At 44.6% G+C, this 23,051-nt stretch overlaps 1 protein-coding gene across 3 annotated transcripts in view; it reads left to right on the forward strand.

Moving 5' to 3' along the window:
* Positions 1-23,051, forward strand: part of LOC106604699 (GDNF family receptor alpha-4) — a 38,746-nt gene continuing 15,695 nt past the window's right edge. The window contains exons 1-8 of one of the 3 annotated variants that reach the window (XM_045718107.2): positions 1-743; positions 9,348-9,629; positions 13,512-13,589; positions 13,843-14,194; positions 14,285-14,394; positions 14,685-14,819; positions 16,783-16,919; positions 20,288-20,478. In XM_045718107.2, coding sequence (XP_045574063.2) covers positions 689-743; positions 9,348-9,629; positions 13,512-13,589; positions 13,843-14,194; positions 14,285-14,394; positions 14,685-14,819; positions 16,783-16,919; positions 20,288-20,478 — 1,340 coding nt within the window. In that variant the 5' untranslated portion in view covers positions 1-688. The remainder of the gene's footprint in view (positions 744-9,347; positions 9,630-13,511; positions 13,590-13,842; positions 14,195-14,284; positions 14,395-14,684; positions 14,820-16,782; positions 16,920-20,287; positions 20,479-23,051) is intronic. The other 2 variants (XM_045718109.2, XM_082975166.1) reach the window with 2 other exon arrangements.

Consider the following 23,051-nt stretch of genomic DNA (forward strand, 5'->3'; position numbering starts at 1 on the left):
TAAATAGATTGGCTGAGATTGATTGGCTTGACACATGAAATACAAACGACCATGAAATCCTATTTAGTTTGAAATTATGGGCAAACTCGAATATGTCCAGGTTACTACAGATGCACTACACCACTAACTATATGCCCCCGTCGACCTGTCTGAGCACTTCTTCTTCAGGACGCATCTGTGTCTGTGAAAGTAATTTAACACACTGTCGCACAGTGAACTGACGAGCGCGAGGAGGAGGGATCTGTCATCTTCACGGTCTCAGGCAGCATGTTGACCGGCTCCTATCGTGCCACTGTAGAGAGAGAAATGGCGAGAGCCAGTGTCAAAATTCGAGAACATCTATCTTTGGATGCAGAGTAACCTGATGTTTCACAGCTGTAAATAGTTTTGGAGTCTTGGTTCATTGTATTCAGTCTACAGGGCACGCGCTACACTTTGGCGGTGGTGACAGTTAATCTATCTGAGCTGGGTTCTCGGCCAGTGCAATCTAAGGAATTAATCGTTATACAGGACTATATACCTGCAACTTGTTCCCAGAACGGTGGAGCCTGACTCCCGTTGGATGTAACGTTGAGCGGAGTGACGCGGGTCTGTGTGCGGACAAATAGAGCGGTGGCGGACCAAACGCACAACGTCCAATTCAATCTCCCTTCCCGTGTCCCTGTGCTCGGCCCGACTCATAACGGAGATGTTGCTCCTCGGAATACTGCTCAACATCTTCATACGAGGTAAAATGAAAGAAGGTATCCATGCTGTTACATACATTTTTGTCGTCAGTCATTCAGGCTTCATGCTAGTCTACTCTGACCTTAAAATTAGTTTTTTAGCACCTGGGTTTTATAGGCAATCATGACACATTTACTCATCTAATTTAAGTATTTGATGATTTAAATTCGTAATAAGGCTAATTTCCCTCATAACACCATAACAACATTTTACATTATGGTTAAAATGCGCGTTTTCAGTGAGCTTTGGATGCAGGCATGGCTTCTAATATGCTCTGCAATGAATAAATGTATTAAACCTATTCCTTGATCTTCTAGGCTACATACACTGCTCTTAATAAACATTTTATGGCAACATCAATATTTAGTGAAAGGAGAGACTGTAGGAACCACTTCGAAACCACTTGAATTTAAACTTTGGATTAATGAAAGTATTTAAGAAATTATTTCCAGTGTTGGGACAAAGGCTGATGATCGCTAAAACCACTCATTTTTGATATTCTGAAATTGATATTCTGTGAGTTGGTGACGCCCGATGCATAGGCTACACAAATAATTCCCCCGCGATTGACAGTTTTATTTATTAGCGGTGTTAATGATTGTGTGTTTGGTGTGCTGGTGTAAGCGACAGGCCCAGGGGTCGCATTGTATATCATCTGTGAGTTGTCTGTTTCTCCCTCACCCGAGTGAGCGTGGTTTGATTTACGCAAATACATTTCTGGCTTGCAGGTCTCTTTCTTAAAAAAAAAAAAAAATCTTAATATAAAATTCAGCTCACCTCCAACCGCACATCAGAATAAATTGTAAAGTTGTTGTTCAATGAGGAAGCTCACTCAACCGACGCCTGTGTGCAAACAGCGGAATCGTGGTTGACGTCTTATCGGCGCACAGGTGCGTATGGCCGCCAGATGTGAGTCCAGGTGTGTTTGAGTAGCCGCAGAGGCAGACACTGGGACCGGGCGCCGCACGGCGGGGTGCGCATTATGTTTTGACAGCCCAGCGGGTCACACACACACAGGTGACAGATGTCTCCATCAGAGGTGATTTTACTGCACAGCGGGAGGCTGGGGTTGAACAAGAGGGCTTTGGAAAAGGTCAACGGCAGATAAACCGATAAACAGCTAGCTGTAACTCCTTTATAATTTCCTCATAGAAAAAGATGACGTTAAGGGAAAGAAAATAACATGCATGAGAAATGAAAAGGTATACATCAATGTAAAGATTTGACCAGGTACGACAAGTAAGTAAATCAAATAGGCTAAAAGACAGGGACAAAGAGGAGTCGCAATTCAAATGCTCAGACACGAGACGCATGCGGCAGGGACTTCAGACAATCACGGATTATGGAGGAAAAACCAGCCTACATTGCGGATACTTTGAAAAATGTAACATATTCTCTGCCCGCTTCAAGTTGCACGGTAGGCCTATACAGAAACAGCCGTTGGCTAGGCAACTCTTTCGATACTATAACATGAAAAACGGTTCGGTACTAGAATTTCTGTTACTTTAGGTTAACCTACTTCTGTCAAATGTGTCTCATGTCATAGCCTACGGATTGAGATGACGAGTCTGTCTAGTAATTTGTCAGACTCTTCTCAAGGGGGCAGTAGTAAATTAGCCAGGCTGACACAGCGCAAAACACTTTTGAGAAGCAAGCAAGAGAGAGAAAATGCCGACAGCATGGCTTCTTCTAACGAAAACATACTTCCACGCCCGCAGTTTATTGACAAAACTGGCTCCAGAAGCGAACTATGGGAATACTTTGCCTACAGAGCAGATGATGGGAATAGATTCCTTACAAAGCATACACTCTAAAAATACGTTTCCTGGAGTGTCCTTTAGGGGTTCTGCAAATTGAAACTGGGGGAACCCCTGTAAGTTCTTCGTAGAACCCTTTTAAAAGGGTTATTCAAATAACCCATTTTAATGAATCCTCAAAGAACCTTTCGAAGAAACTTTTGCCGTTTATTTTTGAACTACCCCCCCCCCCCCCCCCCCTATTATTATTATTAATAATAACACCATAACAATAACACAATATTTGTGGTAAATGTGAATAAAAAAAGACCGTTAATGGTTTTCATACACATACCTTGTCCATAATGTAGAGGCCTATGGGATATTCATTAATGAGATAAGGGAGGAGGATCTGCATAACATACCAATACCAGTTGACATACCTTTGTATGCCTCCTCCTCTGTGTACCTGCAGACACAAAAGTGAGCAGTTCAGTCATCTGCACCCAATACAGCTATATATTCTTACCTCTTTTTGATTGATATCCATTGAATTGTGTCCATTTTCCATTTTAGAAAGACTTGAACAAATATGAAAAGATAGATGGTATCATCATAAAACAATATCAATGTATATCATACAAGGGACAAACCCTTACCTTAAATGTAGGATGTCTTTACATTTTTGGGTTAAGTGCCTGCACCTGCTGTCCTTTCAAATTCAAATCCAAATGTTTCAGTTGAGCAGTTAGGTTTCTACAAGAACCCCAACCAACTAAGGAGGTTCCTTGATGAACCCCACCTCATATGGGGATCTTGGAAGAATCTTTTGAGGGCATTTTTCAGTGCCAAGACCCTAAGGTTCTTCAAAGAACTTTGAGGATCTTAGAAGAACCCTTATTGAACCCCTCATTTTTAGAGTGCACCGAAACAACTATGAAAGGCAGGGCAGTGCAAGGGCGGTTTAGTTCCAAAATGACAAACTATTTTTCACATAACATTTGAATTGTAATGTTATTCTACTAGCAACTACAGTAGGCTATTTTCAAATTATTGTTCAGTGACACCAACATGAACATACACTATATACACAAAAGTATTTGGACACCCCTTCAAATGAATGGATTTGGGTATTTCAGCCACACCGTTGCTGACATGTGTATAAAATCGAGCACACAGCCATGCAATCTCCATAGACAAACATTGGCAGTAGAATGGCCTTACCGAAAAGCTCAGTGACTTTCAACGTGGCACCGTCATAGGATGCCAACTTTCTAACAAGTCAAATTCAACCGTACTAGAGCTTCCCTGGTCAACTGTAAGTAAAATTTGTCTGTCCTCGGTTGCAACACTTATTGCCAAATTCGAAACTGCCTCAGGAAGCAACATCAGCACAAGAACTGTTAGTTGGGAGCTTCATGAAATGGGTTTCCATGGCCGAGCAGCCGCACACAAGCCTAAGATCACTATGCACAATGCCAAGCGTGCCGCGATTGGACTCTGGAGCACACTGGAAACGCATTCTGTGGAGTGATGAATCCCGCTTCACCATCTGGCAGTCCGACGGACGAATCTGGGTTTTGTGGATGCCAGGAGAACGCTACCTGCCCCAGTGCATAGTGCCAACTGTAAAGTTTGGTGGAGGAGAAATAATGGTCCGGGGATGTTTTTCATGATTTGGGCTAGGCCCCTTAGTTCCAGTGAAGGGAAATCATAACGCTACAGTATACAATGACATTCTAGACGATTTTGTGCATCCAACTTTGTGGTAACAGTTTGGGGAAGGCCGTTTTCTGTTTCAGCATGACAATGCCGCCATGCACAAAGCGAGGTGCATACATAAATTATTTGTCGAGATTGGTGTGGAAGAACTTGACTGGCCTGCACAGTGGTTTGACCTCAACCCCATTCAACACCTTTGGGATGAATTGGAACGTCGATTGCGAGCCAGGCCTAAACGCCCAACATTAATGCCCATGATTTTGGAATGAGATGTTCGACAAGCAGGTGTCCACATACTTTTGGCCATGTAGTGTATCATTCTTACTATATATTTTTGGTGTATATACACATACAGTACCAGTCAAAAGTTTGGACACAATTACTCTGTGGTTTTTCTAGATTTTTTACAATTTTATATATTGTAGAATAATAGTGAAGACATCAAAACTATGAAAATACACATGTGGAATCATGTAGTAAACAAAAAAGTGTTAAACAAATATTTCAGATTCTTCAAAGTAGCCACCCTTTACCTTGATGACAGCTTTGCACACTCTTGGCATTCTCTTAACCAGCTTCATGAGGTAGTCACCTGGAATGCATTTCAATTAACAGGTGTGCCTTGTTAAAAGTTAATTTGTGGAATTTCTTTCCTTCTTAATGCGTTTGAGCCAATACGTTGTGTTGTGACAAGGTAGGGGTGGTATACAGAAGATAGTCCTATTTTGTAAAAGACCAAGGCCATATTATGTCAAGAACAGCAAGGAGAAATGACAGTCCATTATTACTTTAAGACATGAAGGTCAGTAAATCCAGAAAATGTCAAGAACTTTGTGTGCAGTCTAAAAACCATCAAGCGCTATGATGAAACTGGCTCTCATGATGACCGCCACAGGAAAGGAAACCCAGAGTTACCTCTGCTGCAGAGGATAATTTAGAGTTACCAGCCTCAGAAATTTCAGCCCAAATAAATGCTTCACAGAGTTCAAGTAACAGTCACATCGCAACATCAACTGTTCAGAGGAGACTGTGTGAATCAGGCTTTCATTGTCGAATTGCTGCAAAGAAACCACTACTGAAGAACACCAATAGTAAGAAGAGACTTGTTTGGGCCAAGACACACGAGTGTAAGGGCTATTTGACCAAGAAGGAGAGTGATGTAGTGCTGCATCAGATGGCGTGGCCTCCACAATTACCTGATCTGGACTGCAGAGTGAAGGAAAAGCAGCCAACAAGTGCTCAGCATATGTGGGAACTCCTTCAAGACTGTTGGAAAAGCATTCCAGTTGAAGCTGGTTGAGAGAATGCCAAGAGTGTGCAAAGCTGTCATCAAGGTAAAGGGTGGCTACTTTGAAGAATCTCAAATATTTGTTTAACACATTTTTGGTTACTACATGATTCCACATGTGCAATTTCATAGTGTTGATGTCTTCACTATTATTCTACAATGTAGAAAATGTATCCTGGATGAGAGTCCTCTGATGGCTGCCAAACCAAAGACTGTATGGTGTGCTTGGCAGCCATCTTTATAGGGTCGGGTGACAGGTCACCTGATGGGTCAACTGACCAGGAGGCAATCATGGCCATCTAGTGTATTCACGTTGATGAATTCATGAACAGCCGCCCCCGCAGTAGTGCAGCTAATTCATTATTCCCATCGGACTCAAGTCATCTGTAGCACTTCCTGGGGCTGTATGGACAGATTACTTGCTGCAAGGCCATGTTCTGGCTGAGCTGTTGTGGCTGACTGTTGCAGCTCGGGTAGGCAGGAGTTGACCACGGTTACTGGTTGGCAGAGAAAGTGACCATCTTGGTTGCCCCGTCGACTCCCGAACTCGTGCTCCTTGGGGCATGAACGGCTCCGGCCGCCCCATGAGAAGATCTTTGATGGCTGGAGTAAATGCCTGTTGGCTCCTTTTCTGGGGGCCATGGTTGGGTAGGTAGAGCTGGATACAGGTCAGGTATTAGCAGAGGGTAGATTGCCTGAGCCGAGTCCAGAGCAGTTAAGGTCTGAAAGGTACTGGCCAGTTGATCTAGACCTGGAAAGAGCTGAGGGCAAACTAGCTGAGCTGCTGACCTGTATACTGAACTCAAGGGTTGTGGTAGCATTCAAAGCTGGTCTGCAGTTATATCTCCTGGGGATGACTAGTTGGAGCTGCTTGAATAGGCTTGTACTTGACTTGCAGAGAGAGCTGCCCTAGACTTTAGTTAGTCTGCTGCTGCCTTAAGGGAACCTGGGGCAGAGGTTCTCAATTGTTGAGATTGAAGCTCGTCTTCTTCCCTTGGGTTGAGGGGGTCAGCTTCCGTGCTGAGCTCAGAGTCTCTTGGTGGTTTCAGACATTGCACTGAGGCTTGAGGCTGGTTGTCTGAATCGAAGGGGTCACCTTGTTTAACACATTTTTGGTTAATACATGATTCCACATGTGTAATTTCATAGTGTTGATGTCTTCACTATTATTCTACAATGTAGAAAATAGTAAAAAAATAAATCAAGAAAAACCCTTGTAAGAGTAGTTGTGTCCAAACTTTTGACTGGTACTGTAGATTGCATTTGGATTACTGATAGTGTTATTTGTGTTGTTAACTGGATTCATTCTGACATTCCTGATTTCTTGTTTCAATTTTTTTTTTGGTGTACTTGTTTTAGGAGCTGGCAACACAAGCATTTCGCTGCACCCGCTTTAACATCTGCTAAACTGTGTACGTGACCAATTAACTTTGATTTGTTGATAGGATTGATAGCACATAGGATTTGTTTGGAATACGGATTGTGTGTGCATATGGGGACAGGGAAAGCCAAGAAGGGTGTGTGTGTGTGTGTGTGTGTGTGTGTGTGTGTGTGTGTGTGTGTGTGTGTGTGGTGTGTGTGTGTGTGTGTGTGTGTGTGTGTGTGTGTGTGTGTGTGACCGTCTAGGGGTTGTGTGCGTCCATGGGGTAGCTTGGGGTCGTATGTGTGTTTTTGTTGATAACTATGATTTGGAACTCTAACACAGGAGTAACAGATGGTGTGTTGGGCTTTTGCCTCCTTGGCTGGGAGATTCACCCTGTTTATGTGTGTGTGTGTGTGTGTGTGTGTGTGTGTGTGTGTGTGTCTTCACTGAAACTCTTTAATTTGCTCATTCTGCTGTACACACGGGGACTGCATGACATCATACCTCACTGCTCCCTCATATGAACTGTGGGATCGCGCTCCACTGCACTGCATCCATAACCACTGATCTCGAGCCACCTCTCCCAATCCATGACCTATCCCTAACCATTAATGAACAACACATCAGAACTGGCCCAGGATCAGTTACATATAAAACGGTAACACTTAAACCCTATAGGTGTAATGCTTTATAGCTTGCTGTTAAAATGGGGTTTTACCATTTATAATGTCTTACAAACCACATTCATACTGGTCCCCTCAACTTCTTTCAAAAGGTGATAAGGTCAATGTGACGTCATGTGATTGTGAGTGATTCACCTGGTATGTGTATGGCAACGTGTGACTAGTTCAGGAGGAAAGTCTGAGTTTCCTGGTTTTTATGTGACATGGGTAATTTGTCTTCTTCCTCTACCTGTAGTTGGTGCTCTAGTGTTTAAAGCGACAATCTGCAGTAGAAACAATAACAAAGCGGCTTCCCAACCCCTGGTTTGGTGAAATGCTGAGGGATGGGGCTGGATAAATGTAATCACTCTCAAATTCATAGACAGAGCTATGGATGCAAGGATTGACCATCCATGATATGAAAATTATAGTTTTAACCATGTTTTGAGGCTATATCGTATTTGTTTACATTTTCTTTGTTTACAGACATTGGAGTAAAACAAGCTTCTATTTTGGGTTCTGATCGGGGTACGACAGCTGAGCTAAGCTTATGAAGCCTTTATAAGTTATATTCTTCAAGAATCAATGGGTACATATCTTTCATTTATAAAGTCGAGAAATAGATGTAGCAACTGCTGATTGCCCCTTTAAGCGTACTTATGCCCCACTGTACTTCATTTATTCAATTTGCGTTCTCCCATTGATCTACGTTGTACCTAGAGTTTCGGGTAGTCTATTTCCTGAAACTCAACATATTCGATTTAAATATGCTGCTCTGTTGAATATGAAGCTCTTTTTGCTCTACCACTTCAGCCATCTGGTGCAGGGTTTCCCAAACCCAGCTGATTCGAACAACCAACTCATTATCAAGCTTTGATTATTTCAATCCGCTGTGTAGTGCTAGGGCTAAAAAACAGAATGTGTACCCAGGTGGGGCCCCAGGACCGAGTTTGGGAAACCCTGATATAGTGTGTGGCGGGGTGGGGGGGGGGGGGGGGGGGGGGTGTGTGTGTGTGTGTGTGTGTGTGTGTGTGTGTGTGTGTGTGTGTGTGTGTGTGTGTGTGTGTCACAGACAGATTGCTGTACCCCCTCCTGTGGATGTGTGGTATTGTGTTTTTGTAATAATGATAGACTCCGTGCCCACAGTCCCCCTCACAGCAGGAGTCAGACATAAAAGGGTTCCTCTCAGGTTGTGTGCGCGTGTTTTTCAGCACATGCTGATTGCGGCTCATACTGTGAGTGTGTCCTAGCCAGCAAGGTTCTGATTGGTGTGTGTCGCCAAATGGTGTTTGTCTCTGTCTCGCTTTCTCTCTCTCTCCGGTGAGTTTTTAAAAGACTGTAATCGGAAAACGTTAGTGTGTCTGTAGGTTTGTGGGTAAACCATTGAATTTTACCAAGGGAGAATTTTGTATTGGTTTACAAATAACAGTCGAAAGCAGCCGAAAATATCACGTAGAACATTTCTGGGGTAAAATAGGAGGTATTTCCCAAATATGAAACCTCACACTGTAAACTCTGGATTTTGATTCACTCAATGACAATGCCTTCACGTCCATGGAAATGAGATACTGTAGAGAAAGACTCACACATCCAGTATTGGCTTTTCATATTTAACATCAGTGCATTCAGCCCAAATACAAATCAATGGGTTCACAGAGTGAATGTACTTGTATGGAAGTCATAAGAGATACTAGAATGGACATGCCCTTTTAAAGCAACATTCCGTGGTGGGTTCCCCCTGTCCACCATATTGAGTGAACCCTTTGGAAATGATTGGAACAACTACTCATCCCAATACGATGGCTGACCATTCTCCCCCACCCCTGTCTCCTCCGCCCCCTTTTCTGTAGGTGTGGTCCCCTCCTTGTCGCCCCTCCCCCTTGGCTTTGTAGACTGTGTGGAGGCAGAGCGGGGGTGTAAGGAAGACCCCCGGTGTAAGGAGCTGTACATGACCCTGGAGTACTGTGCATCCGAGGAGGCGGTGGCGCCGCTGGGGAACAAGGCCAGCATAGAGTGCCTGGAGGCCCTGAGCAGCCTGCACTACCTCCCTCTGTTGGCCTGCAAGTGTCAGCGCGGCGCACGCAGAGAGGAGCACTGCCTCAAAGTCTACTGGAGCATCAGGATCCTGCAGGGTGAGTGTGTGTCCGCGCGTGTGTGTGTATGAGTTTATAAAAAACGTGGTAGGTGTAGACGTGCGTGTGTGTCACCAAGTGTGTATGTTACTAGCTTGTAGAGGGAAGGGGGCAGTTTACATTGGTTCTTGACCCACCATTTGGCCAATACTACGTTAGACCCCTGGCCATCCTCTGTGACACATCCCTATAGCCACCGTGTTTTGCCACTGATGCTACAGTCACAGCATGGCCACGCATCTCACTATCAGGCCTCTGTCCCAAATGGCACCCTATTCCCTACATAATGGGCACACTATTCCCCATAGGTCCTGGTCAAAAGTAGTGCACTAATATATATAAATATATATATATGGAATTGGGTACCATTTGGGACTCGCTGTCAGTGAGAGTTAATGACAGCTAATGGAGCTATCCCCCATGCTCCGTTAGTCACCATGCATACGGTAATTACACAGCACTCTTCTCTAACACAGAACAGAGTTCTCTCCCCTACCGTGTCATTAAGGAAAACAGTACACAGGGATTTACATGAACAGATTAGTAGATTTATATACTGAACAAAAAATATAAACGCAACATGCAACAATTTCAATGATTTTACTGAGTTACAGTTCATGTAAAGAAATCAGTCATTGAAATAAATAAATTAGGCCCTAATCTACAGTTTTCACATGACTGGGCAGGGGCGCAGCCATGGGTGGGCCTGGGAGGGCATAGGCCAACCCACCGGGGAGCCAGGCCCAGCCAATCAGAATTTGTTTTTCCCCACTTAAGGGCTTTATTACAGACAGAATTACTCCTCAGTTTTATCAGCTGTCCAGGCGGCTGATCTCAGACGATCCCGCAGTTGAAGAAGCCAGATGTGGAGGTCCTGGGCTGGCGTGGTTACACGTGGTCTGAGGTTATGAGGCCGGTTAGAAGTTCTGCCAAATACTCTAAAACGATGTTGTAGGCGGCTTATGGTAGAAAAATCTACACTAAATTCTCTGGCAACAGCTCTGGTGGACATTCCTGCAGTCAGCTTGCCAATTGCACACTCACTCAAAGCTTGAGATATCTGTGGCATTGGGTTGTGTGACAAAACTGCACATTTTAGAGTGGCCTTTATTGTCCCCAGCACAAGGTGCACCTGTGTAATGATCATGCTGTTTAATCCGTTTCTTGATATGTCACACCTGTCAGGTGGATGGATTATCTTGGCAAAGGAGAAATGCTCACTAACATGGATGTAAACAAATTTGTGCACAGAATTTGAGAGAAATAAACCTTTTGTGCGTATGGAACATTTCTGGGATCTTTTATTTCAGCTCATGAAACATGGGACCAACACTTTACATGTTGCGTTTATATTTCTGTTCAGTGTAGTTAGGTTGTACTCACACCATGTAATTAGTTCAGATCTGGAACATATTAAAGAAATACACTGCTGAAGTAGCTTTTAAGACCACACTAGAGTAGAGTTGAAGTGTACTGAGACTAAAGACTAGTTGTGGGTGGATGCTAACCGCCAATTCAGACAAGACTCCAATGAACATTTGACCATTTATTGTAGCACCAAAAACCGTTCCAGCACAGATGGCAAATGCATGAATAAGGACTGGTAAAATGATGGTTTCTGCAATAGACCGAGACAAGTATTAGTGTTCACAAACATCAATGGAACATAATTAGCATAAAGGCGAAAGCATAAAAGATGACATGCTGTGAACTTCCAGAGTAAACAATAGCGTAACATGTCAAAAGGCACAGGTAATACACTCACTTGGTCATGAACGTATCCTGGATGAGAGTCCTCTGATGGCTGCCAAACCAAAGACTGTATGGTGTGCTTGGCAGCCATCTTTATAGGGTCGAGTAACAGGTCACCTGATGGGTCAACTGACCAGGAGGCAATCTTGGCCATCTAGTGTATTCACGTTGATGAATTCATGAACAGCCGCCCCCGCAGTAGTGCAGCTAATTCATTATTCCCATCGGACTCAAGTCATCTGTAGCACTTCCTGGGGCTGTATGGACAGATTACTTGCTGCAAGGCCATGTTCTGGCTGAGCTGTTGTGGCTGACTGTTGCAGCTCGGGTAGGGAGGAGTTGACCACGGTTACTGGTTGGCAGAGAAAGTGACCATCTTGGCTGCCCCGTCGACTCCCGAACTCGTGCTCCTTGGGGCATGAACGGCTCCGGCCGCCCCATGAGAAGATCTTTGATGGCTGGAGTAAATGCCTGTTGGCTCCTTTTCTGGGGGCCATGGTTGGGTAGGTAGAGCTGGATACAGGTCAGGTATTAGCAGAGGGTAGATTGCCTGAGCCGAGTCCAGAGCAGTTAAGGTCTGAAAGGTACTGGGAGCTCCTAGGAACTGGGATTAGGCCAGTTGATCTAGACCTGGAAAGAGCTGAGGGCAAACTAGCTGAGCTGCTGGCCTGTATACTGAACTCAAGGGTTGTGGTAGCATTCAAAGCTGGTCCGCAGTTATATCTCCTTCTGGGGGTGACTGGTTGGAGCTGCTTGAATAGGCTTGTACTTGACTTGCAGAGAGAGCTGCCCTAGACTTTAGTTGGTCTGCTGCTGCCTTAAGGGAACCTGGGGCAGAGGTTCTCAATTGTTGAGATTGAAGCTCGTCTTCGTCCCTTGGGTTGAGGGGCTCAGCTTCCGTGCTGAGCTCAGAGTCTCTTGGTGGTTTCAGACATTGCACTGAGGCTTGAGACTGGTTGTCTGAATCGAAGGGGTCACCTTGGCTTCTGAGTTTGTAAGGTACTTTCTCTTGGAAAGCCTTTGGCAGTTCTTCCCTTTCTCCCTGGGTAGCATTATAAGTGCTGTCAGACTGAGCGGGGGTTTCTGGACTGGGCACAGAGGTTCGCCTGCCTGCACTAGTGACTAGTTGTGTCCTGTCTGTGCTGCCTAGGTCCTATATAATTGTAAAAAAATAAATAAATACAATACTTCAAAGGGTCTTAAAATTCAAAATCAAAGAACTAAATGATCCTTGGTATTGCCTTCTTAAAACAATTCCATATCGCTTAGACAGGACTTAGACTGTAATGGTTAACAACAATTACCAAAATCCTTCGGTCTTCCTGTGGCAGTTTTTTCCGGTTCAGAGAGGAAAAGTTGAAGTGGGAGGTTTCACTTGCCAAAATCAGTCCAAAAAATAAGCCCAATGCGTTTCTATGGGCTGATTTATGGACCTAAACTTAACGCCTGCTTTCCTGCCTTTGGGACAATGACTCCCATTGTTAGGGCGGAGGCATGAGCATCTCGTCATTATATACAGATCTCTGGAAGGATACACTTTTGCGCCTGCCACGTTAGGTTAAATACACAGACCACATGAGAGAGGGATATACACAACAATGAGAGGGACAGAGACCGTTTGTGAAAGTATACCTTACCTACTTTGAAGAACTAGTAAAATGATCGTTAGACAGCTCTGCAGCATACTTAGGCAGGCTAGACTGGATACAGCCCAAATAGGATGACTAAAGACAGTACAGTATGGGGAACACAGCCATCTTTATAGGGTCATCTGACCCTCATGAATGGTAAATGTACCCATGATGGAATTTAGACTAGGTGTTATTATGATGTTGGTAGCAGGTGTGTGGTGTTTTAACGAGATGTTGGCTGAGTGCTCTGAGTCCCTGTTATGATGTGACGCTTCCGTGTGTGTTTGATTATGTTGTGATTCTGTCTCCTGTGGTGTTGGGAGATTATGATGCGATTCGGTCTACTGTCGTGTTCTTTTCAGGTTATGTGGTGATCTCTCCTGCATTTGTCATGTTTAGGTTGCGATGTGACATCATGATGTTAGGTTGTATTATGACTCTGCCTCCCATGTTATTATTATTAGGTTGTAATGTGATGTTCTCCTCTGTGATCCTGAAGGTTATGATGACTTTGAGGGGTCTCCCTATGAGGACTCGTCGCTGGAGTCTTCTCGAATGTCCTCCTTAGTGGCAGCAGGTAGCCTGCAGCACAATCATTTATTACCCTCAGGCACTCCTGATCAATACACTATTAAACCCTATCACCAATCAATCCACTCATCTCTACAGCGCTCAAGTGATCAGATTTTCACTTTCTCTCCCCTTTCTTTCTCTCTCTGTTGCTCCCCTCTATCTCTCTCTCTCCCCTTCTCTCTCTCTCTCCTTCCCCATACCTGTCTCTATATCTGTCCACCTCTATCTTTCCCCATCCCCATCCCCCTCTCTCTCAGCCTCCTCTCTTCTTCTAGATGGACAGAACGTATGTCTGAAGGCAGCCCAGGACTGTGGTCTGTATGAGAAATGTGGCTCCCTGAGGTCTGAGTACGTCCTGGCCTGCACCAAGCATGCCCCAGGCTCGGACCACTGCAACAGGCAGAAGTGCCACCGGGCGCTGCGGCGCTTCCTGGAGCGCGTTCCGGAGGAGTACAGCCTGGGGTTGCTGTTCTGCCCCTGTACTGACAAACTGTGTGGGGAGAGACGCAGGAAGACCATTGTCCCTTCCTGTTCCTACCAGGAGAGAGACTGGATACAGCCCAACTGTCTGCTTCTGCAGAGCTTCTGCAGGAGGGACCAACTCTGCAGGTCAGACAAACACTATATGTACACACACAAAACACAAACCTTTTTGCTCCTAGAAGCACTCTCATTCGTGTGTGTGTGTGTGTGATTCAGGTCCAGACTGGCTGATTTCCAGCATAACTGCCAGCCCTCTGGCCATTCCCCTTCTGGCTGTCTCAGAGAGAGTGGAGCTGTGTGCCTCAAATCCTACGCCGGGCTGATCGGTAAGAGAGAGCGTGAGAGAGGGAGGGGAGAGGAGGGGTGAAATAGCCTTAAGTGCAGAAGTCAGTCTGGTTCCACGAGGCTTGAGGAGAAAGGGGGATGCAGCGAAGTATGAAGGATGGAGAGGGGTAAGATGAGGGAGGAGAGAAACAGAGAGACTCAAAGAAAAGAGAGAGTGATAAAGATGGCAGAGAGTGTGTTAGCGGATCGTGTCAGGAATGTGTCAGCGGGCCAGCCTTAGGAACTTTTGCAGTAGGAGTTGACTTTGGTAACCTTTGACCCCCTCCTCCAGGCACCATCATGACCCCCAACTACGTCAGCAACAGCACTGTGGATGTGAACTTGTGGTGCAACTGCGAGGGCAGTGGCAACCAATGGCAGGACTGCCTGAGGATTCAGCACATGTTCACCAACAACGCCTGTCTGGGTTAGTCTGTTCATCACCCATATGAGTATGTACTGTTGAAGTCGGAAGTTTACATACACTTAGGTTGGAGTCATTAAAACACTTTTTTCAACCACTCAACCACTATAGTTTTGGCTAGTCGGTTAGGACATATTCTTTGTGCGTGACACAAGTAATTTTTCCAACAATTGTTTACAGACAGATTATTTCACTTATAATTCACTGTATCACAATTCCAGTGGGTCAGAAGTTTACATACACTAAGTTGACTGTGCCTTTAAACAGCTTGGAAAATTCCAGAAAATGATTTCATGGCTTTAGAAGCTTCTGATAGGCAAATTGACATTATTTGAGTCAATTGGAGGTGTACCTGTGGATGTATTTCAAGGCCTAGCTTCAAACTCAGTGCCTCTTTGCTTGACATCATGGGAAAATCAAAAGAAATCAGCCAAGACCTCCACAAGTCTGGTTCATCCTTGGGAGCAATTTCCAAACGCCTGAAGGTACCACGTTCATCTGTACAAACAATAGTACGCAAGTATAAACACCATGGGACCACACAGCCGTCATACCGCTCAGGAAGGAGATGCATTCTGTCTCCTGGAGATGAACGTACTTTGGTGCGAAAAGTGAAAATCAATCCCATAACAACAGCAAAGGACCTTGTGAATATGCTGGAGGAAACAGGTACAAAACGATCTATATCCACAGTAAAACGAGTCCTATATCGACATAACCTGAAAGGCCACTCAGCAAGGAAGAAGCCACTGCTCCAAAACCACCATTAAAAAGCCAGACTACGGTTTGCAACTGCATGTGGGGACAAAGATCGTACTTTTTGGAGAAATGTCCTCTGGTCTGATGAAACAAAAATAGAACTGTTTGGCCATAATGACCATCATTATGATTGGAGGAAAAAGGGGGAGACATGCAAGTTGAAGAACACCATCCCAACCGTGAAGCACGGGGGTGGCAGCATCATGTTGTGGGGGTGCTTTGCTGCAGGAGGGACTGGTGCACTTCACAAAATAGATGGCATCATATGGAAAGAAAATTATGTGGATATATTGAAGCTACATCTCAAGACATCAGTCAGGAAGTTAAAGCTTGGTCGCAAATGGGTCTTCCAAATGGACAATGACCCCAAGCATACTTCTAAAGTTGTGGCAAAATGGCTTAAGGACAACAAAGTCAAGGTATTGGAGTGGCCATCACAAAGCCCTGACCTCAATCCCATCGAAAAGTTGTGGGCAGAACTGAAAAAGCGTGTGCAAGCAAGGAGGCCTACAAACCTGACTTAGTTACACCAGCTCTGTCAGGAGGAATGGGCCAAAATTCACCCAACTTATTGTGGGAAGCTTGTGGAAGGCTACCTGAAACGTTTGACCCAAGTTAAACAATTTAAGGGCAATGCTACCAAATACTAATTGAGTGTATGTAAACTTCTGACCCACTGGGAATGTGATGAATGAAATAAAAGCTGGAATAAATCATTCTCTCTACTATTATTCTGACATTTCACATTCTTAAAATAAAGTGGTGATCCTAACTGACCTAAGACAGGGAATTCTTTCTCGGTTTAAATGTCAGGAATTGTGAAAAACTGAGTTTAAATGTATTTGGTTAAGGTGTATGTAAACTTCCGACTTCAACTGTATCTCAATCAAGCAACTGTCAGACCAATCAATCAATGCACTTTACATGAGGCAAACAATCAATTTACTGCTTGACACTGCAATCCATCAATCTGTCAAATAGTTAAACACTCAGACACACACTCGCTCTCATGCACGGATGTGAATACACACACACACACGCACGCACGCACGCACGCACGCACGCACGCACGCACGCACGCACGCACGCACGCACGCACGCACGCACGCACGCACGCACACACACACACACACACACACACACACACACACACACACACACACACACACATTATGTAATGTAATGTGTCTATCTGTTCGTCTCACAGAGAACTCCATCAGTACCATGGGTAGCTCCCCCCCTCGGCCAGTAGAGAGCACTTTCCCCCCGCCCTCTCGCCCCTCCCCCTTGGACCAGCAGAATGAGCTCAGCAACCACGCCGAGGATGAGCTCAGCAACAACGCTGTGAGTACTACTCAACATTACCCAATACTACCTGTCATTACTCAACATTCCCCAATACTACCTATCATTACTCAACATTACCCAATACTAACTGACATTACTCAACATTACCCAATAGTACCTAACATTACTCAACATTACCCAGTCTAGCTGACATTACTCAACATTACCCAATAGTACCTAACATTACTCAACATTACCCAGTCTAGCTGACATTACTCAACATTACCCAATACTAACTGACATTACTCAACATTACCCAATACTACCTATCATTACTCAACATTACCCAATACTACCTATCATTACTCAACATTACCCAGTACTAACTGACATTACTCAACATTACCCAGTCTAGCTGACATTACTCAACATTACCCAATACTACCTATCATTACTCAACATTACCCAGTACTAACTGACATTACTCAACATTACCCAATAGTACCTAACATTACTCAACATTACCCAATACTAACTGACATTACTCAACATTACCCAATACTAACTGACATTACTCAACATTACCCAATACTACCTAACGTTACTCAACATTACCCAATACTAACTGACACTACTCAACATTACCCAATAGTACCTAACATTACTCAACATTACCCAATACTAACTGACATTACTCAACATTACCCAATAGTACCTAACATTACTCAACATTACCCAATACTAACTGACATTACTCAACATTACCCAATACTAACTGACATTACTCAACATTACCCAATACTACCTAACGTTACTCAACATTACCCAATACTACCTAACATTACTCAGCATTCCCAAATATTACTTAACATTACCCAATATTATCCAATACTACCTAACATTTCTCAATACTACTTATCATTACTCAACATTATCCAATACTACCTGACATTACTCAATACTACCTAACATTACCCAGTACTATCTAACATTACTCAATACTGCCTAATATTACTCAACATGACCAAGTATTACCTAACATTACTCAACATGACCAAGTACTACCTAACATTACTCAACATGACCAAGTACTACCTAACATTACTGAACATGACCAAGTACTACCTAACATTACTCAACATGACCAAGTACTACCTAACATTACTCAACATGACCAAGTACTACCTAACATTACTCAACATGACTAAGTACTACCTAACATTACTCAACATGACCAAGTACTACCTAACATTACTGAACACTATTCAACATTACTCAATACTGCCTAATATTACTCAACATGACCAAGTACTACCTAACATTACTGAACACTATTCAACATTACTCAGCACTATGCAACGTTGTTAGTTTTAGATCAATTACCATCCCTCAGAAACATGCACTGATTCACTAAACAATGATCACACAACTGGTCAATGAAATGAAGCAAAGCAATTGATCACTCCACCCAGCACTGACCACTGCCAGCTTGACCACAAACAGTTGGACTGACCCCTGACTGACCGTTGAATTGGACACTGACCACCTGACTTGGGTGGCAGGTAGCCTAGTGGTTAGAGCGTTGGGCCAGTAACTGGAAGGTTGCTGGATCGAATCCCCGAGCTGACAAGGTAAAAATCTGTTGTTTTGCCCCTGATGTTCCCTGGGCGCCGAAGACGTGGATGTTGATTAAGGCAGGCCCCCGCACCTCTCTGATTCAATATTTTCCTGTTTGACCTGGGTTTTTATTTTGGGAGCAACAGTGCAACTAAACAGTGCCAGTTGTGTCAAGTTGGCTGGATGTCCTTTGGGTGGTGGACCATTCGTGACACACATGGGAAACTGTTGAATGTGAAAAACCCAGCAGCGTTGCAGTTCTTGACACACTGAAACCGGTGCCCCTGGCACCTTCTACCATACCCCTTTCAAAGGCACTTTAATATTTTGTCTTGCCCATTCACTCTCTGAATGGCACATATACACAATCCATGTCTCAGTTGTCTCAAGGCTTAAAAATCCTTCTTTAACCTGTCTCCTCCCCTTCATCTACCCTGATTGAAGTGGATTTAACAGGTCACATCAATAAGGGATAATAGCTTTTTCACCTGGATTCACTTGGTCAGTCTATGTCATGGAAAGAGCAGGTGTTCTTAATGTTTTGAATACTCAGTGTATATGCCAAGTCCAATTGAAAAATCATAATTTGAGTTTTTTGCCCTTATCATGCAGCCATACTAACAACCTGGTAACTTTACTAGTATATGCAAAGATTCTTCAGGAGATGTGTTTCAAAAGTAAGTAGTATTCATATAGGCCCAATGGAGGTATCTATTTTTCTGTTGCTCCTGAATTTCATGTGGTGCTCCTAACTTTTAAAAATTAGGAGCACCAGTGCTACAAATGATTTGTATTTATTTAGAGCCCTGACCAGAGGCTTCTGGAATGACCATTGACAACAGGAGTGACTGCTGTTGGCTGACCACTAAATCCTGTTCGGTCAATTGATCAGAATGACAGTGAAGCGCTTTGTGTCTCCACTGCTTCCCGCATGCTCAACACAGCCAGAGATTATCTCTGCCGCCAGCTAGACCAGGGGGATTCCAGTACCCTCTCTCTCTCTCGCTCTCTCTCTCATTGGCTATCTCCCTTTCTCACTATCTCCGTCTTTAATTCTGTCTCTCCCACTACAACTCTGTTCCACTTGCTCGCTCTCTCTCCCTCCCTCTCTACATCTCTCTTTTCCTCTTTCTCCCCTTTTCTCTTCCTCACTCTCTCTTCATATTTCTCACTCTCTCTCTCTCTCTGAGAGGATTAGATGAAGGTTTTTGCAAGAGAAAGTGCATCAATCAAACTTCATCAGTATTAATTTATGCATGCCCATCTGTCTGTCCATCCCTCCCTCCTTTCCTCTCCCCCAATCCTTCCTCCTACTCCCTCCCTCCCTCCTTCACTCTCTCTCTCTCCTCTTCTCTCTCTTTCCCTCCTCCGTGTTCCACATTGTAATCCCTCGCTCCATTCTCTCTTTCTCTCTCTGCTCTCTCTCTCTCTCTCTCTCTATCTGTCTCTCTCTGTCTCTCTCTCTCTGTCTCTCTCTCTCTCTCTGTCTCTCTCTCTCTCTGTCTCTCTGTCTCCCTCTCTCTCTCTGTCTCTCTCGCTCTCTGTCGCTCTCTCTCTTTTTCAACCACCAATACATTGTTCCGCTTCCCTTTGTCCCACTCTCTCCTTCCATCCTCTCTTCTCCTCACTCATCCCTCATGTCATCCTCTCTTCTCCTCACTCATCCCTCATGTCATCCTCTCTTCTCCTCACTCATCCCTCATGTCATCCTCTCTTCTCCTCACTCATCCCTCATGTCATCCTCTCTTCTCATTCCTCGTTTCTTTCTCTCTTCCTCTCTTCTAACAATATATCTCTCTCTGTCTCAGGTGGAGCAGAGTGAGGAAGAGGAGGATGTGGAGGAGGAGGGTCAGTTTGACGTGATCCCTCTCTATGCTGAGAAGGCCACGGTGTCCAACCTGGGTTCTGGGGGTGGGGGGGTGTCCCCCCGTCTTTCCATGGGCCCCCCTCCTTCCCTGCTGCTGCTCCTTCTGCTACTGTCTGCCTCTCTGAGCTGGGGGTAAGAGGGGGGGGACCCCCTTCACACAGACAAGAGCCCCCACACAGACACAGAGACTCAAAGAAAGGCACAGAGAGAGAGAGAGAGAAAGAGAGAGAGCGAGAGAGAGAGAGAGAGAGAAAGAAAGGACCTTATGCTTATTTCTTCTCTCTTCCTTTTGAGACAGTCTTGTACAGTTTTCTTTGTCTTGCTTCACCTCCCACTGTCAGGTGATAGTTTTGTCCAATGGAGACTTGTTGTGTATGACAGACCGGGATGAACCAACTCCAAAGTGACAGAGAGGGGTTAAACTGAGTGACTTGATATATTATATGTAATTTCCTCTTTTGGTGAAAACATGTGACAGGTTACTATGAGTCCGATGGCGCTTCAGTATATCCAAGCTTAACTCTGTCCATTCATACCTCTATCTCCAGTGATAGAGAAGTGCTTTCAGTAAGTCATGAAAAAGTAGTCAGTGGTATGAAGGAATGAATGTGCTTATGTGGCATCTCTAAACATGTAGCTTGACAGAGTGTGTGTGTGTGTTCTGTCTGTGCCAGTGTGTGAGCGTTACGCAAAGAGTAGAGGGTTTTTCAGAATCATCTCGTCTCCCGCCTCATACTCAACACCCGTCAGCAGTCACACACACACACACACACACACACACACACACACACACACACACACACACACACACACACACACACACACACACACACACACACACACACCCTGGCAGCAGAACATTAGATCCAGTAGATGCTTATGATTTATTAGTCTATCTGTGATCTGTGTCCCTATGACTCAGCACAGTCCTGGGAGAATAACCAGCGGCATTAACACAAATAAAACAGTCATAAAAGAAAATAAAAAAGACTTTCCATAAATGTGAGTAATAAAGTACAAAAAAAATCGACTAACTTTTCAACAGGTGCAGACGCCAATCTGGGGTTGACACTAGCAAAGAAGACGAGGGATAGAGAGAGAGTTTATCATGTGTGGTCTATTTCCACTTTTTACTTGTTTTAGTTTGAGGGGAGATAATATGGCACGGCATGAACTCTTTATCTTATAGTGGCTCTTGGGGGAAAAATGTTGTTGAGCGAGCAGTAGAGGGAGAGAAAGAAAGAGTAAACCAGAGAAAGAGAGAGAGAGAGAGAGAGACCCTTGAGCGGAAACATACCATAGAGAATGGCTTGGCCCTCCATTTCCTCTGTCTTATAAATCTTTTGCTGACACTAATGTTTTTTGTCTCTTGTTCTTTCCTATTTCTGGGGGACGTAAAATTAACTTCCATCCGGAGGGGTTGGAGATGGTGGTGGACGGAGAGAAGGGCGGGGGGGGGGGGGGGGGGGGGGATGGGAGGGGCTGGATTGGTGGTAGGTCTGCAGTATGTGTCTTGCATCACTCTCTCCCGGGCACTAAAATTGAATTAGCTTACACACACCAGCTGTCCAACGGCACGTGAGCAACAGACAGTTACACAAAGTGTCTGTCAATCAGTCATTCTTTCCGAAAGAAAAGAGGAACACGCTCACCTGAAGATTTATCCCTCCATTCTATAGAACACGAGCATCATTAATGCCAAGGTCAGCTAGTCGATCACAGATCTCGTGCTGGGGTTAATTGATAGCAGTGAGGAAAGTAGGCGGGAGATTGATGCGCCTGTCAGGCCTGTGTGGGGCCTTTACAAGGCCTGTTGTTATTTTTTAATTGTTGTCGCGGCCGTTTGTCGTCCGCTGACACCTCTCCACTGCCAACAGACAGACAGAGAGAGAGAGAGAGAGAGAGAGAGAAAGGGGAGGAGGAGAGGATACCAATCATTTACATCAATATCTCCGAAATAAACAAGCCGAGAAGCCATGCGTTAAATCAACTGGCATAGAGAAGGGTAGTGGAATGGGGAGGGATTATTTTACTGTTCTTGTTCGCTCATATTACAGCTCTATCATAAACCACACACACACACTGTCAAACATTAGTTCAATGGTGTCTGATTCCCCTGGACTTGAGCATTTTAATCCTTCGTTGGCCTGACACAAGGATGTTGGCGCCACTGTTGGCTTAGCTATACCGCCCACTGTGGAGAGACTCAGCCAGCGAGAGATACAAAACAGCACAAACAGAAAGGCACACAAGGAACTAGAATGACACACACTACACACGACTCTGTAGGAAACATGTCCAGGGAGAGAAGACGGGAGGAAAGCAAAGCGGGAGAAAAAAAGAGAGGGAGAGAGAGAGAGAGCGAGAACTGATATGACCTGCAGGCTTATAGCAGAATAAGTGCTGTAGCTTGGCCTTACTGATCTATTTCACACTCTGTAGGTCCTAAAGCATCAGCACTCTACTGTAGCACAGCCTCAGCCACAGCTCTGCCGCTACAGCCGGACGCACAGTGGAGGACGCGTTCCATTGGATTCATTTAAACAAATACACAAGGAAACGAAAGCAGGAAAAGGCACAATTTGAGCCCAAACCTTCCTAAACAGCTCCTATAGCCCCCACACCGGGAACATTGGTTGTATTAATTCATACGCTCAATGGATGTTTCTGTGTGCTGTGTTTATGTGTGTGAACAACCAGCTGTG

This window comes from Salmo salar, chromosome 05, assembly GCF_965601325.2.
Source record: "Salmo salar chromosome 05, fSalSal1, whole genome shotgun sequence".
Lineage (NCBI taxonomy): Eukaryota > Metazoa > Chordata > Actinopteri > Salmoniformes > Salmonidae > Salmo > Salmo salar.